A 12,745-nucleotide genomic window follows, 5' to 3' on the forward strand; every position below is an offset into this window, starting at 1 on the left:
TCAAAAATTAAAATAAAATAATACTTTCTAGTAGTTACTGCGTACAAATACAAAAATTCACCGTTGATATTTCCATAATACTGAGAGTAGGACACAACAACTTTTCTAGGTTGGTAGTTGGTTGATTTCGAGTTTAATTCGTCAATAGAGTCAGTGAAATAACTTTAATTTGAAAAGACTACTATTTTTATGCTAACAATAAACTATTGTGCAGTGCGCCTAAAGTGGTGCCTGAACAGTCTGACGTAGAGGCCTGAACTTGTTCAGGCAAATAAGGTTGAAATTGGGAAACATACAAAATAGAACAGAAGAAAACTATTTTTTAGTCGGGTTTGCTTTGAGTGGCCCTCTTGCGTACTAACCAGTCTCAAGAAAACTAAAAGACTTCTACGTGCCTGTGAGGGGGCTAAACGGCGCTAAAGTCCTTTGGTACTTGTCTTTTCGGTCGGACTATCAGAATCCATTGAATTGAAAGAATTCAATTGAAAAGAGAATGAACGTCTGATGTACATAAAAGATTAATAAAGGACTAATATCCAATGCAAAAAGATAAAAAGGACCTAGTTCTAGTAATAAAAGTAGGCTAGCTTAGTACGGGTAAAACTTAATCATATTAATCCCACCGTTGATTAGATGATCTAACCCTTAATAAATTGTTTGCTTGTTAAGCAGTCCGGCGTAGCTGTGCAGGATAACACTCTTCTATCTTATTCGGGCATCTCACACTCCCAAGAGAAATGTTTTTTTGGGGTTTCTACTTTGTATTTACTGTTTTCATCAATAAAATCACTTCTTTACTAAACAAAAAAAAAATGTAAACAACTGCTTTCATTGCTCATTAGTTGGTTAGAGCGACCGTTTAGTGAGTAGGAGGTCTTGAGTTCAATTCAACTCTCAGTGAAAGCATTTGTTCTTCTATTGCCAGCAGCAACCATTTAACTTACCTTTTTATTTGAAAATAGTTGTAAGTTTTCTTCTACTTTGAATGCTAAAAAAGGAAAAAAGGATACAAGAGAATTCGTCCAAACGTAATGGATTGCACTGCTCTACTCCTGAGCATGATATAAAAATTCCGATAAAATAAATTGATGGTTGATAATGTACAGGTTGAATTTAAGAAAAGAGTCACGTCGTTATTGATCTAATATTTTGCTTTTTATTTTTCAACAAAAATCAAATACAAAGGTAGAAACTCTGTACAAATACCAAATAATATACATTATTGTTAAATCAAATAAATATATACCTTTTTAGTCTACAAAATTGATAAAAACTAATTACAACCCACGATTAAAAATCATGATATTTTTAAACATGATTTATTTGGATAATAAAAACCTAACTTTAATCTCTGTTCTTCTGCACCTTTAAGTTAGGGTGTCAAGAGAATTTTCTTTTCTTTTTTGCCATTGTTAGTTGTTTTATCCTTGCAGAGTTTTTAATTTGCCTCCCTAATTTGAGGCCTATGTTTTTTTTTTGTCTTCCCAATAAAGAAGGATAAGTGGCGTGTAAAAATCGAGAAAGTACTAGGTCACCTTACCATTCTTACCTAATTCTAAACATAATTATCTGACAATCAATTCTATTCAACTGACACTTCACTAAAATCATATCTCTCTCAACAATCAAACCTTCAAATTAATTATACGTATGAAATTAATTCATTACCTCGTTTGGTTTGAATATTTTTTTATTAAATTAAAAATTGTCGGCCGAGTGCAGCAATATAATGATTTAGTTTTATTAACTCGTTCCTCTTAGATAGGTTTAACCTTTCAAGATTAAGATATCCATATGTCATGCGTTTAGAAAAAATCGGTTGATGTGCATGTCTATATTGACTGATTCCATCATAATCGGTCGATGATAATATACTTCTCGACCAATTTGTATTCGTGTTGTTCGTGGTTGAAGAACACAAGCCAGAATCAGTTGACATTGATACTCTCATTAACCGATTATGGGTAGAGGAATCGCAATTTTTTTTTTTTTTTTTTTTGTATATATAGAATCGGTCCGTTTGGATTCCCTCATCCACCGATTCTATTTAATAAGTATGATTTCATGCTCATAGTGATGTATACTCGAACTAAATATGAATATTTCCGAAAACTTGAATTGAAAATGAGTATGAGTATGATTTTATTCTTGAATTTTTATACCCATATCGAAAATGAGTATGATTGACTTCATATATACTCAAGAGTATGATTCATACCCGATGTGAGAATGAGTATGAAATCATACTCATTTTTAACTCGAGCATATATATATATGGCGTCTAGATTTAAATTGTGTTTGATGTTTTTCATATTCCGTATATGATCGTTCATATCGACCTATAAAGCAAGTTTCAAAAAAAAAATTTGTATGTTTTCGAAGTTATAATCGGTTGATAGCAATGTTAACATAAAATGATTTTGGAGTGTAATTTTCAAAATCGGTTTCGTGGGCACTTAATATCCATAGTTCCTTAGTGTTCTTGGTGGATGAAGAAAACCAACCTAAAATTGGTATATGAGTGTAATATTATCCACATATTATAGGTTGTTGTCCAAAAATAAAAAACAATTTTTTAAAAATTTTTTATGGTTTGATGATTCATTAACACAAGTTAATTTCACATCTAACATGATAGTTTTGCTACTAATTGACTAAATTAACACTCATTAACCAGTAACATATTAGCCATTTACTAATATAGATAGATAAGAGTTATTGGAATTACTTTATAAACCCGTTTTTGTGTTTTAGTGACTGGTCTCAGATTAGGGATTTTAATTTGCTTGTCCCCAATACATGACCATTATTTTTTTATAGATAAAAAAATGACGACGCTTCAAACCCAAACAAGACCCAGTATGGACATATGGAGATAGGCAACACATATACCTGCGGTTAGTATATATATATATATATATTATTTTTTGATCAGCAAAATAGATAATTATATTGATAAAAGAATAAAGAATAATATAAGTGAGAATACAAACACCACGATCAAATGAACAATTCGCAGTGCATCCCATTACAAGCACTCTACTCTTCACTCTCTTACTAGTTCCTCCCATCTAAGAACAAGGTCTTCAAAGTGCACTCCATCTAACACTCCTGATGGCTGAGCCCAATATAGGGTATCGGCTTTGATTTCCAAAATGAGGTTGGATACAAGGATTTCCCTATCATTGAATGTTCTTTGGTTCCTCTCCTTCCAAATTCCCTAACAGATAGCAAATGGAAGCAAGTTCCATATAAAATCTCCCTTTCTTATGAAGATTCTAGTTTTTGTTTCAAGAAATACCAAGCCAATGTCTCTTCCCTAGACCCAATCCACTCTGAAAGCTTTGTAGAAGTATCTCCGCACTTTGGTAGCCTCAGTACAATGCAAGAATAAATGATTTATAGATTCTTCCCCCATTTTGCACTTGTTGCATCTATTTACCAAGCATCGACCTCTCTTTTTAAGTACATCATGGGTAATAATGGAATTGTGGTGTACCAACCAAGTGAAAAATGTTAGTTTAGATGGTACCTTAGTATTAATCCATACAGCCCTATGAGGAAACACCATATTTTCTTTATGATTCAATACTTTGTGGCAAGATCGAACAGTGGAAATCCCATCTGTCGTGTGTTCCAAACTCTTGTATCTTCATATTGATAACTATTGTCTCCAAAAGTGCCGTAAGTTTACCCGCTTCAATTTAGGCTATATTTAGGCTTTGGCTAACAAATGATTGCTAGTTAAAGAGAAAATAATATTAAGAAATATACTTTTTATGAACAGGTTTTTATTTTAAGATTTGAGGGAAAGGATATAAATAGGTATTCATACATTTTTAATCCTCATGTAGTATCCAATTCATTAATTTTAAGTGATGGGATTTTATTTGAGAAAGAGATGACCGTAGTGATAAATAAAATGGTGCTTTCAGCGAAACCAAATTCGTTTGGATAATAACCGTAGACAGAAAAGTAATTTTAAGTGATGGGATTTTATTTGAGAAAGAGATGACCGTATTGATAAATAAAATGGTGCTTTCAGCAAATCCAAATTCGTTTGGATAATAATGGTCGATAGAAACTCTGTACCTCCATTGTATTCTCATAGTGGTGTAACTCGTTTTTCATGCCACCTGGCATGCCAAAGAAGTTCTTTTTGGAATGTGCATAGGAAGAGGCCTTAGTGGAGTTCGCAGTAGTCCTAGGCTCAAAGCAACGGCTGTTTTTATGGCTGCAGTAGAGATACTAATTAAAATCCCTAATTCTCACCATTAATGGTGTTGAATCGGGTTTAAAAAGAATAGAGCGAATAAAAGATCATGATAAAAGTGTGTATTAGTTAGCAACAAAATTTAGGTTCACAAACATTCATCATTTTGAGTGTAGCTTGCATTTAACCTTCTGGTGTAGTTAGTCATTCCCAAATTTTCTATGCTAATTTCCAACTTGAGCGAATGGAGTCCGTCAGTCAGTCAAATACCTTTAATTTGAAAAGACTGCTATTTTTATGCTAACATTAATAAACCACTGTGCACTGCGCCTAAAGTAGTGCCTGAACAGTCTGACGTAGAGGCCTGAATTTGTTCAGGCAAATAAGGTTGAAGTAGGGAGAGATACAAAATAGAACAGAAGAAAACTATTTTTGCGGTTTACTGTTATGGATTTAAATTAGTGGGAAACGTGTGCAGGATACTTTTGAGTTTTGAGTGGCCCTCTTCCCTAATACCGACCAATCTCAAGAAAACTAGCTAGACCGGCCTTTGTTACCTTGTTTATTATCCACGTATCGGAGCAAAACATTTGTGAGGTCTTTTGTGCACCAACCAAATATGGACATATAGAGGAACTCAAAAAGGGCTGAGACATTGATACTAAAATGTAATGCACAAAATATAGAGATATCAAATACTACTTAAAGTTTTGACAAGCAAACACTGATTTTCAACCGGACACAACGTGTCAATAACATTCTAAAATTTAACTGCAAACTGTGAAAACCCACAGCAGTAAATAAAAGGTAGACCCATAATCTTTCAAGCTCAGAGCCTCAGAAAAAAATTGTGGATGTAGCTAGCCTTCTAAGGCACTACTACTCTTTGGATCTACTCAAAACAAAAGCATTAAAGAACAAACAAAGTGGAGATGGTGAAGTAAACTACTAGAAATTTACTGCTGGTTGGGATTCTCCTGGTTGGGAATGCGGAGGCTGGGATTGTCTTCGTAGATAATATCCCAAATTTCCTTTTCATCAGGTAAAAGATCGAACCCTGACATCTCTTCGACGGATACGCCATTAAGAGCAGCAATGGACGCCAGTAATTCAGCATGCCCAGCGTCAGTGTTACTAGTACTCCCTTCGTCAGGACGAGGCTTTTTGGCCGGAGGTGAAGTTGCTGGTTGTCTGGAAGCGAGATATGCAGTTTTAAGATGCGCAACAGCAGTTCGAGCTACACCTAATACACCTAACCCAGGAGCACTCTTTCGGCATGTCGCTTCAAGCAACAGTGTCTGTGCTGCTTTTTCAGGATTAGACGCCCCAGCTTCGACTAATCTGATGAAATTGGCTATACTACCAAAATGTCCTTCAACAGTTTCCATTATTTCAACAGAGTTAATATGTTTGGCCATTAAACAATTCTCAGGACAATCTTTCAAATAAAATTATTATTATATTTATATAAATTTTTTAATCAATATTAAAAGTAAGAAAATAAACGAATTATGAAAAAAAATTCAAACGAAACCATATAAAAAATTTCTATTTTAAGTAAAATTAACAAGCAAAAGATGAATATTCGGGTATCCGATACCTGTCGGGTAGTGATTTTGTTAATGGGTTCAATCTTAGGATCCGGAACCGGACCCGATATACCCGGCATGTTCGGTTTCGGGTAATCAAGTACCCGTTGGCAGCCCTAGTGATCAGTGTATGTAACACACGTGAGTAATGGAAGATCAGAGAATTAGAGAATCGAGTCTGGGACTCTAGGTATATATTCTCATTGAGTCCTGTATTTGAATCTATCTTCTTTTAATCAATCGGTCACAAACCGTCAGCAATGTAGACATCCGGCTTAGCTTTGTTACTAGCTCCAGATGATATATATCCAACTGATAAAGGAGTGAGACCCCATCTCCATGTTTTGCATTAGTGGAAGCACAATTATGCCTTCATGTATAGATGCATCCACATCGATTTTCACTCGAGGGCTAATGGTGGCAATATTAAACTAAGATGTAAGAGTACATTTTAACAGCATATCCATATGCTTAAGATATATCGTGCATGTTGACGCACCATGACCAATGTCAGCATTCGTGTATGTGCTTCTCTACTTACAAGATTTACACCATGAGTGTGCGTGGCTACAGTGTCATGTTACAGTAAGCTGCGGCCTATCTCAGGTTAACAGCTGCTTTCATAGCTCAGTTGGTTTGAGCACCCGTTTAGTAAGCAGGAGGTCTTGAGTTCAACTCTCAATGAAAGTAACAAATGATTTGTAGTTTTTTTTGCCAGCAGCAGCAACTATGCAACTTACCTTACTATTTTTTCTTGTTTTATTTTACTGTTGATAGCGTTGGAAGAGATCTTTGTTACCGGTGCCACAGTGTTCATCAAAAAACTGGTACGCCTGGGGTTGCAAATTACTGTGCAAGTTCAGCTGAGAAGGCCCCAGAGCATTGACGACATTTTGGATGACCTGATATTTTTCTATCAGGTCTTCAACTAGACTACTAATAGCTTTGTAGAGAGAATTTCCCTAAAAAAAAGGGAAACGAGATTAAAGAGACAGAGAGGCAAGTGAACAAAACATTAGAATTGAGGAACTGCCGCACTCCAACATGTGTGTTACAACACCTATGTCCCTTGATGCCACGTTTGGGGGAGTATTTTTCACTAGGTTCAACATACTTGCCTCATTAATTATCCGAAAATGCTGGGTTTACCGAGAATAAATCCCAATATACAGCATATATATATAGCAATTGGCCCGTTTTATTTGCATACATCTCAATACAAGATAGGTTGCTATCCTGATGTGTTCTTGGGGTTTTTCTAGGGAATTTTAGCGATGAGTTTAGGGTCAGTATTTGGAGAATGCTAAATTTTACGGACAATTGTTTTCGACTCTGATTCCGTAAGAGAGATGGTAAAAGTCCAATTATTACTGGCATATATCTCTACGCTAGAAGGGCGTCCTAAAATCCATTGGATTCCTTCTCGAAATGTTACTCGATAAACTATTTGTAAGTTTAGCGGGCATCGTTTGAACAAAAATTAAGGTTACACGTCTTAAGGTTGGCCGACGTGCAACGCACGTGCACTCTACTTGTAAACTTTAAACGCAAGTGAGGGCAGTGCAGCATACCTTTAAAACAACTGCCGCCACTTGCCTATAAGTATATACCTGATTCTACTCATCTTCACTATTATATGCCGTATTACAGTGCAAATTAAGTATTAGACTCAGCGGCGGAACCAAGTATTAGGATAGAGGGGGGCTAGAAAAAAATTCTAAAAACATTAGTGGATTAAATACTTAATATTGGTGGGCTAAAAAAAATTATAGGATAAATCAATGGCTTTAAGATAGTTTTTGGAATTTTAGGGGGCTAGAACCAGGGTTATTCAACCCTTGGCTCCTCCCCGCAAGTAGTCACTAATTGCTCAATTAATAAAATTTGATTCAAAAAAATGACGAAACCATTATCATCTTTGTTATACTTTGATGAAAACAGTTTCTGCTTAATCCAAAACAGGATGAAACAATTTTGAACCCAGTATAAGCATGGATCAAAATTATTTCAGCTCAATCCAAAAAAAGGTGATACTGGTTTCATCCTAGTGTAACATGGATGAAAATAATGATTACGCCGATCCAAAACCGATGATACTGATTTCATCCTAATATAACACTAGTATCTGACCCGTGACGTAACGGCCCGGGCTGGTGATTGTTGTTTTTGTTATAGCTTAATCCTTAATGCGGTCATAATTATTCTTTATAAAGAATTTTGCCACAAAATTACTCACCCAAGTATTGAAACTACTAAATAACAGGACCTTAATAAAATCAGAAGAACGTTTCCAACTGCAAGTTGACCTTCAACATACATATGGTGAACTTTTATCTTCTCGTCAAGTGATACCTGAATGCTGAAGATGACACTTGCCAGGATTAGAAAAAATAAGCGACAGTTTTAGAAAGAAGGAATGCTTTTCACTAAGGCAGAGAAGGATTCGAACATGTAGCATTCAGGTCATGAGCCGGTGACTTGACCAATTCCTAAGCCAAAATTTTTTTGATAAGAAGAGAAGATGTATTAGATGAGAAAGAATGTACAAACGTCTACCAAGAGGCAGCTGCCAAAGTAAGAACAAGGGTCTTCGCATCAATCAATAAATCAGAATCCGTTTTGAAATTGTATTTGCTTTCAAAAATGCGACAATTTCTCTCATTCCATAGCACCCATATAATTGCAGCTGGCATAAGCTCCCAAATTGTTTTACCTGAACTACTAAGGAGAAGATGCTGCCAAGATTTGGCAAGATCAAACATGCTTCTAGGGAAGACCCAACACCAGTTAGAAGGTAACATCTCCATCCAGATTTTCCGAGCTACTTTACAATGTAGAAATAGGTGATCTTGTGTTTCAAAATCATCTCCCCACAACACACAACAGTTATAAATGTGTACACCCTTACATTGCAGAATATCAATGGTGTTGAGCTTACCGTGAATGATACACCACATCAAGAAGTTGACTTTAGGGGGTACAACCGACTTCCAAGTAAAAGAGTATGGGAATTCGTCGATACCTTGTTCCCTGTATAGATGTTCATATAATGTTTTGACTGAGAAAGTACCTGAAGTGTTGAGAGACCATCTACGAGTATCAGGTAAGGCATCTGTTACTGGAGGGGAGTCTCCTATGTGAATAAGAAGGGTAGCAAAAGCATCCACTTCTGCATTAGTAAGAACCCTTTTGATATCAAATTTCCAACCACCTTCAGGCGAGATCATGTCCGCTAACTTAATATACTTATTTGTAGCCAATTTATGAAGATTGGGGAAAGCAGTAGCTAGTGGAATCTGTCCACACCAAGTATCAAACCAGAAAGTAATGTCTCTGCCTGAAACTCCAAAAGACGTTGTATCTGCAATAGTACGCCAACATGAAACTCCAAAAGTCATGTGCACCTTTCTCGGAACCCAATAAGAAGATTCAGAACCATATTTATCTTCTATAATCTGGTACCATAATTTGTTCTTCTCGACACCAAATTGCCAACACCACTTAGCTAACATAGCTAGATTCATCATTCTAAGGTCGCAAATACCTAATCCACCTCTTTCTTTAGTAGCGCGGACTAAGTCCCAGTTTACTAAGTGTGATATTTTTGAACCTTCCAGTTGGTAGAGAAGACAAGATGCATCTTAATAATACAAGTTTACCTCCCTTTGAAAGAGAAATCTTCCTCCAAGGTGACAATCTCGCATCAAACTTCTCAATAATTGGATCCCAAATTCCTTTTGAACCCGACTTGGCACCAAGTGTCATACCCAAATAAATGAACGGCAAGGTATCAATAGAGCAACCAAGTTTTGTTGCCCATGAATATAAATCTGGTACATCTCCCACTGCGACTAACCTAGTTTTAGAAGTATTTACCTTCAAACCAGCGATGAACTCAAAGCATTGTAAGGCTGAAAATAAGTTATGCAACTCCTCCTTTTTGTTATCCACAAAGAATATAGTGTCATCCGCGTAATGAAGATGATTAACAATAATACTCATAGTTGATAAGAAAAACCACTAAACAAACCTTGGTTTGACGCTCTATCCATAAATATTGAGAAACCTTCCATTGTAGTATTAAACAATAGGGGAGAAACTGGAGCACCCTGTCTAACACCCCTTGAACTATTGAAGTAGCCAAAGGAAGACCCATTTATGAGCACTGAAAAAGAAGAAGTAGAATAACAGAATCGTAACCACTTACACCATTTCCTGCAAAAACCCATTTGAGTTAACACAAATTCAAGGTATTTCCAATTGATCCTGTCGAAAGCCTTCTCGAGATCAATTTTACACACAATACCAGCGTTACCAGACCTTAGTCTCGAATCTACCAATTCATTGGCAATTACGGTACCATCAATAATCTCCCTACCCTCAATATAAGAACACTGTACATGTGATATTAGCTTATCCATAACAAGTTTAATCCTTGAAGCCAAAACTTTTGCAATGATCTTATAGACACTAGTTAAAAGACAAATAGGTCGACAATCCTTTACAGTTTCAATGTGATCCTTTTTAGGTACTTGAGTGATGAAAGTTGAGTTGTGTTTAGAATCGATAGTACCTGATGCGCAAAATTTATTTACTGTACTCATGATATCTTCCTCGATGAAATACCAGCATTTCTGAAAGAACATGATAGGGAAACTATCCGGGCCAGGTGCCTTATCATTGCCTAAATCCTTAATTGCATATAAAACTTCTTCTTCAGTGAAATCAGCATCTAAAATTTCAGACTCCATCGAAGTAATACTGTTAAAAAGGATACCCTATAGATTTGGTCTTATTATATCTTCTTCAGTGAATAGTTTCTTGTAATAGTCAACTATATGCTCCTGGAATTTTGCTCTGTCTGACACCAACTCACGCTCAATATAGAGTTGTCTGATTCTATTGTATCTTCTTCTAGTCGAAGTATTACTGATGAAAAAAGATGTATTTCTATCTCCTTCTTGTAGCCACTTAGTGTTTGATTTGATTTTCCAGGATGTTCTGTAGTAGTGCTTGCAACTCCTCTTCAGACAGAATGTGATCTTCAACTAATCCATCTAGCGTGTGTATTTCAGAGAGGATAGAGTTCAGCTTAACATTTGTTTGGCCGAACACTTCCTTGTTCCAGACCTTCAACTTTTCTTTTAGCGCCTTCAATTTTAGCCATAGCACAGTGCTAGGGGAACCTGCAAAACAAAAAGAAAGCCACCACTCTTCCAATAATAGTAGGAAACCATTCTCCAAAAACCACATGATTTCAAACCTAAAAGGACTAGGTCCCCAAGAAGGGTCAGGAGGGGGATATGATCATAGGTAGGTCTGGATTTGGCTAATTGGGATAGGAAAGGGTAATGTTGTTCAAAAGCAGGTGAAATCAAAAATCGGTATAACCTACACATAACAGGATTTGCTTGACCGTTCGACCACGTGTACCTAGCACCCTTAAGAGGTAAGTCAGTAAGATCATGCTCCCAAATGAACTTATTGAATTTGTTCATGCTTCTTGTGATCCTCGTACAGTTCTTTTTCTCATCACACTTGGTGATCGTATTGAAATCACCACCAAGACACCATGGCAGGTTCATCCAATAGCTACAGACATTATCAAGCTCATTCCAAAACTCAGTTCTCAACTGATCTATTTGGGCCATAAACATTTGTATGAACCCACTGAAAATTATCAGTCTTGTTTGTGCAAATTATAGAGAGGGTGTATTCTCCAACAAGGGAGTCGCTTACATCGACAAAATCTCTATCCCAGAGAATTAACATGCAACCTGAGCTCCCAACTGATTGTTGTAATGTCCACACCACATTCTTGTACCCACAAATCTGCTTGATATCCCAAGAGGTACAATGCATCATCTTAGTTTCTTGTAAGATTATGATAGGAGCCCTGATCAGTTGTATCATTTTATGTACCACCGTTCTTCTAGTGCTGGAATTCAAGCCTCTAACATTCCAAGTAAGAACTTTAAGAGTCATTTAGAACCATAGTTTCCCCTGATAACAGCCGCTCTTTTTGTCTTGGAAGCTGAGCAGTTAATGGCTTCTACAGAGATACCCAGACGTTTACACTCGTTTCTTAACTTGACCGGAATAACTTGTTGATAATCATTACAGGTGCTTGAACAAGCATCATCTGGGACGTCTTCAAGTGTAGGTTCAAATCCCGGTGGGTAAAATGGATTACTTGATTCAGACGAGCAAGAGATTGTTCATGTATCAATATTTTCAAGGAATGAATCTTCAAGGCCCATGAGTGGGGCTGTATATTGCTTTTCTTCATGAATGGAAATAGTCACAGCCCCTTCAATGTTAACAATAGACTGCACAGAAAAGTCTTTTAAAATCTGTTTCTTGATTGGCACCATTGGAGCAGGTTTAAGAATAGGCCCTGAGGTGGAAACCCTTGTAAGTAAAATTTCCTCGAATGGTATGGCATTGATGGAAAACTAATACCAAGGCCAACTCCCAGGTCAAACAGACGATTTACTTCATTCACAATCCATGCAGGGATGGTGAATTGATGAGGTTGTTGCTTTGATGCTTACATCGTTGGTGCAGGGTTTAAGAGAAAGCATAACATCATGGGAGGCAGGTTTAGGGTATTGAATTGAAGTATGATGGGTTATGGCTGTTTCAGGTGAGGGTGATATATGAATAGGTAAGGAAGATGGAATAGGGAATATATTCAGCCGAAGATTTTCAATACGCGGCGTAACAGATGGGAATGGTTGGTTGATGTAAGGGCTGTATAATGTTTTCTGAAGCAACATCGTCTTGTGAAAAAGTTAACCTGAATGCAGGAGGATGGACTTCATCAACGTCCATGTCAGCTGACACATCAGTTGACGAATCTGCAGAAGTGATAGCGATGGGTTTATCAGGTTTATGAACCGGCCGCCAAACTTTGCTGATGGGTTTTGGCTTGGACTTGGAC

The 12,745-nt window shown here is 36.6% G+C and overlaps 1 protein-coding gene and 1 non-coding gene across 2 annotated transcripts; one reads left to right on the forward strand and one right to left on the reverse strand.

Annotated features, from left to right (window-relative positions):
- The first annotated feature begins 6,418 nt into the window (after positions 1–6,418).
- TRNAT-AGU lies at positions 6,419–6,492 on the forward strand. The gene has a single exon. It is a non-coding gene; the product is annotated as a tRNA-Thr (tRNA).
- Positions 6,493–8,354: 1,862 nt separating this feature from the next.
- LOC113316705 lies at positions 8,355–10,553 on the reverse strand. The gene is made up of 4 exons (XM_026564852.1): positions 10,109–10,553; positions 9,833–9,967; positions 9,462–9,713; positions 8,355–9,163 (listed from the first exon to the last, which is right to left on the reverse strand). Exons 1-4 carry the CDS (start codon positions 10,551–10,553, stop codon positions 8,355–8,357), a joined length of 1,641 nt encoding a protein of 546 aa, XP_026420637.1.
- Positions 10,554–12,745: the final 2,192 nt, after the last annotated feature.

This window comes from Papaver somniferum, chromosome 10, assembly GCF_003573695.1.
Source record: "Papaver somniferum cultivar HN1 chromosome 10, ASM357369v1, whole genome shotgun sequence".
In the NCBI taxonomy this organism is placed as follows: Eukaryota; Viridiplantae; Streptophyta; class Magnoliopsida; order Ranunculales; family Papaveraceae; genus Papaver; species Papaver somniferum.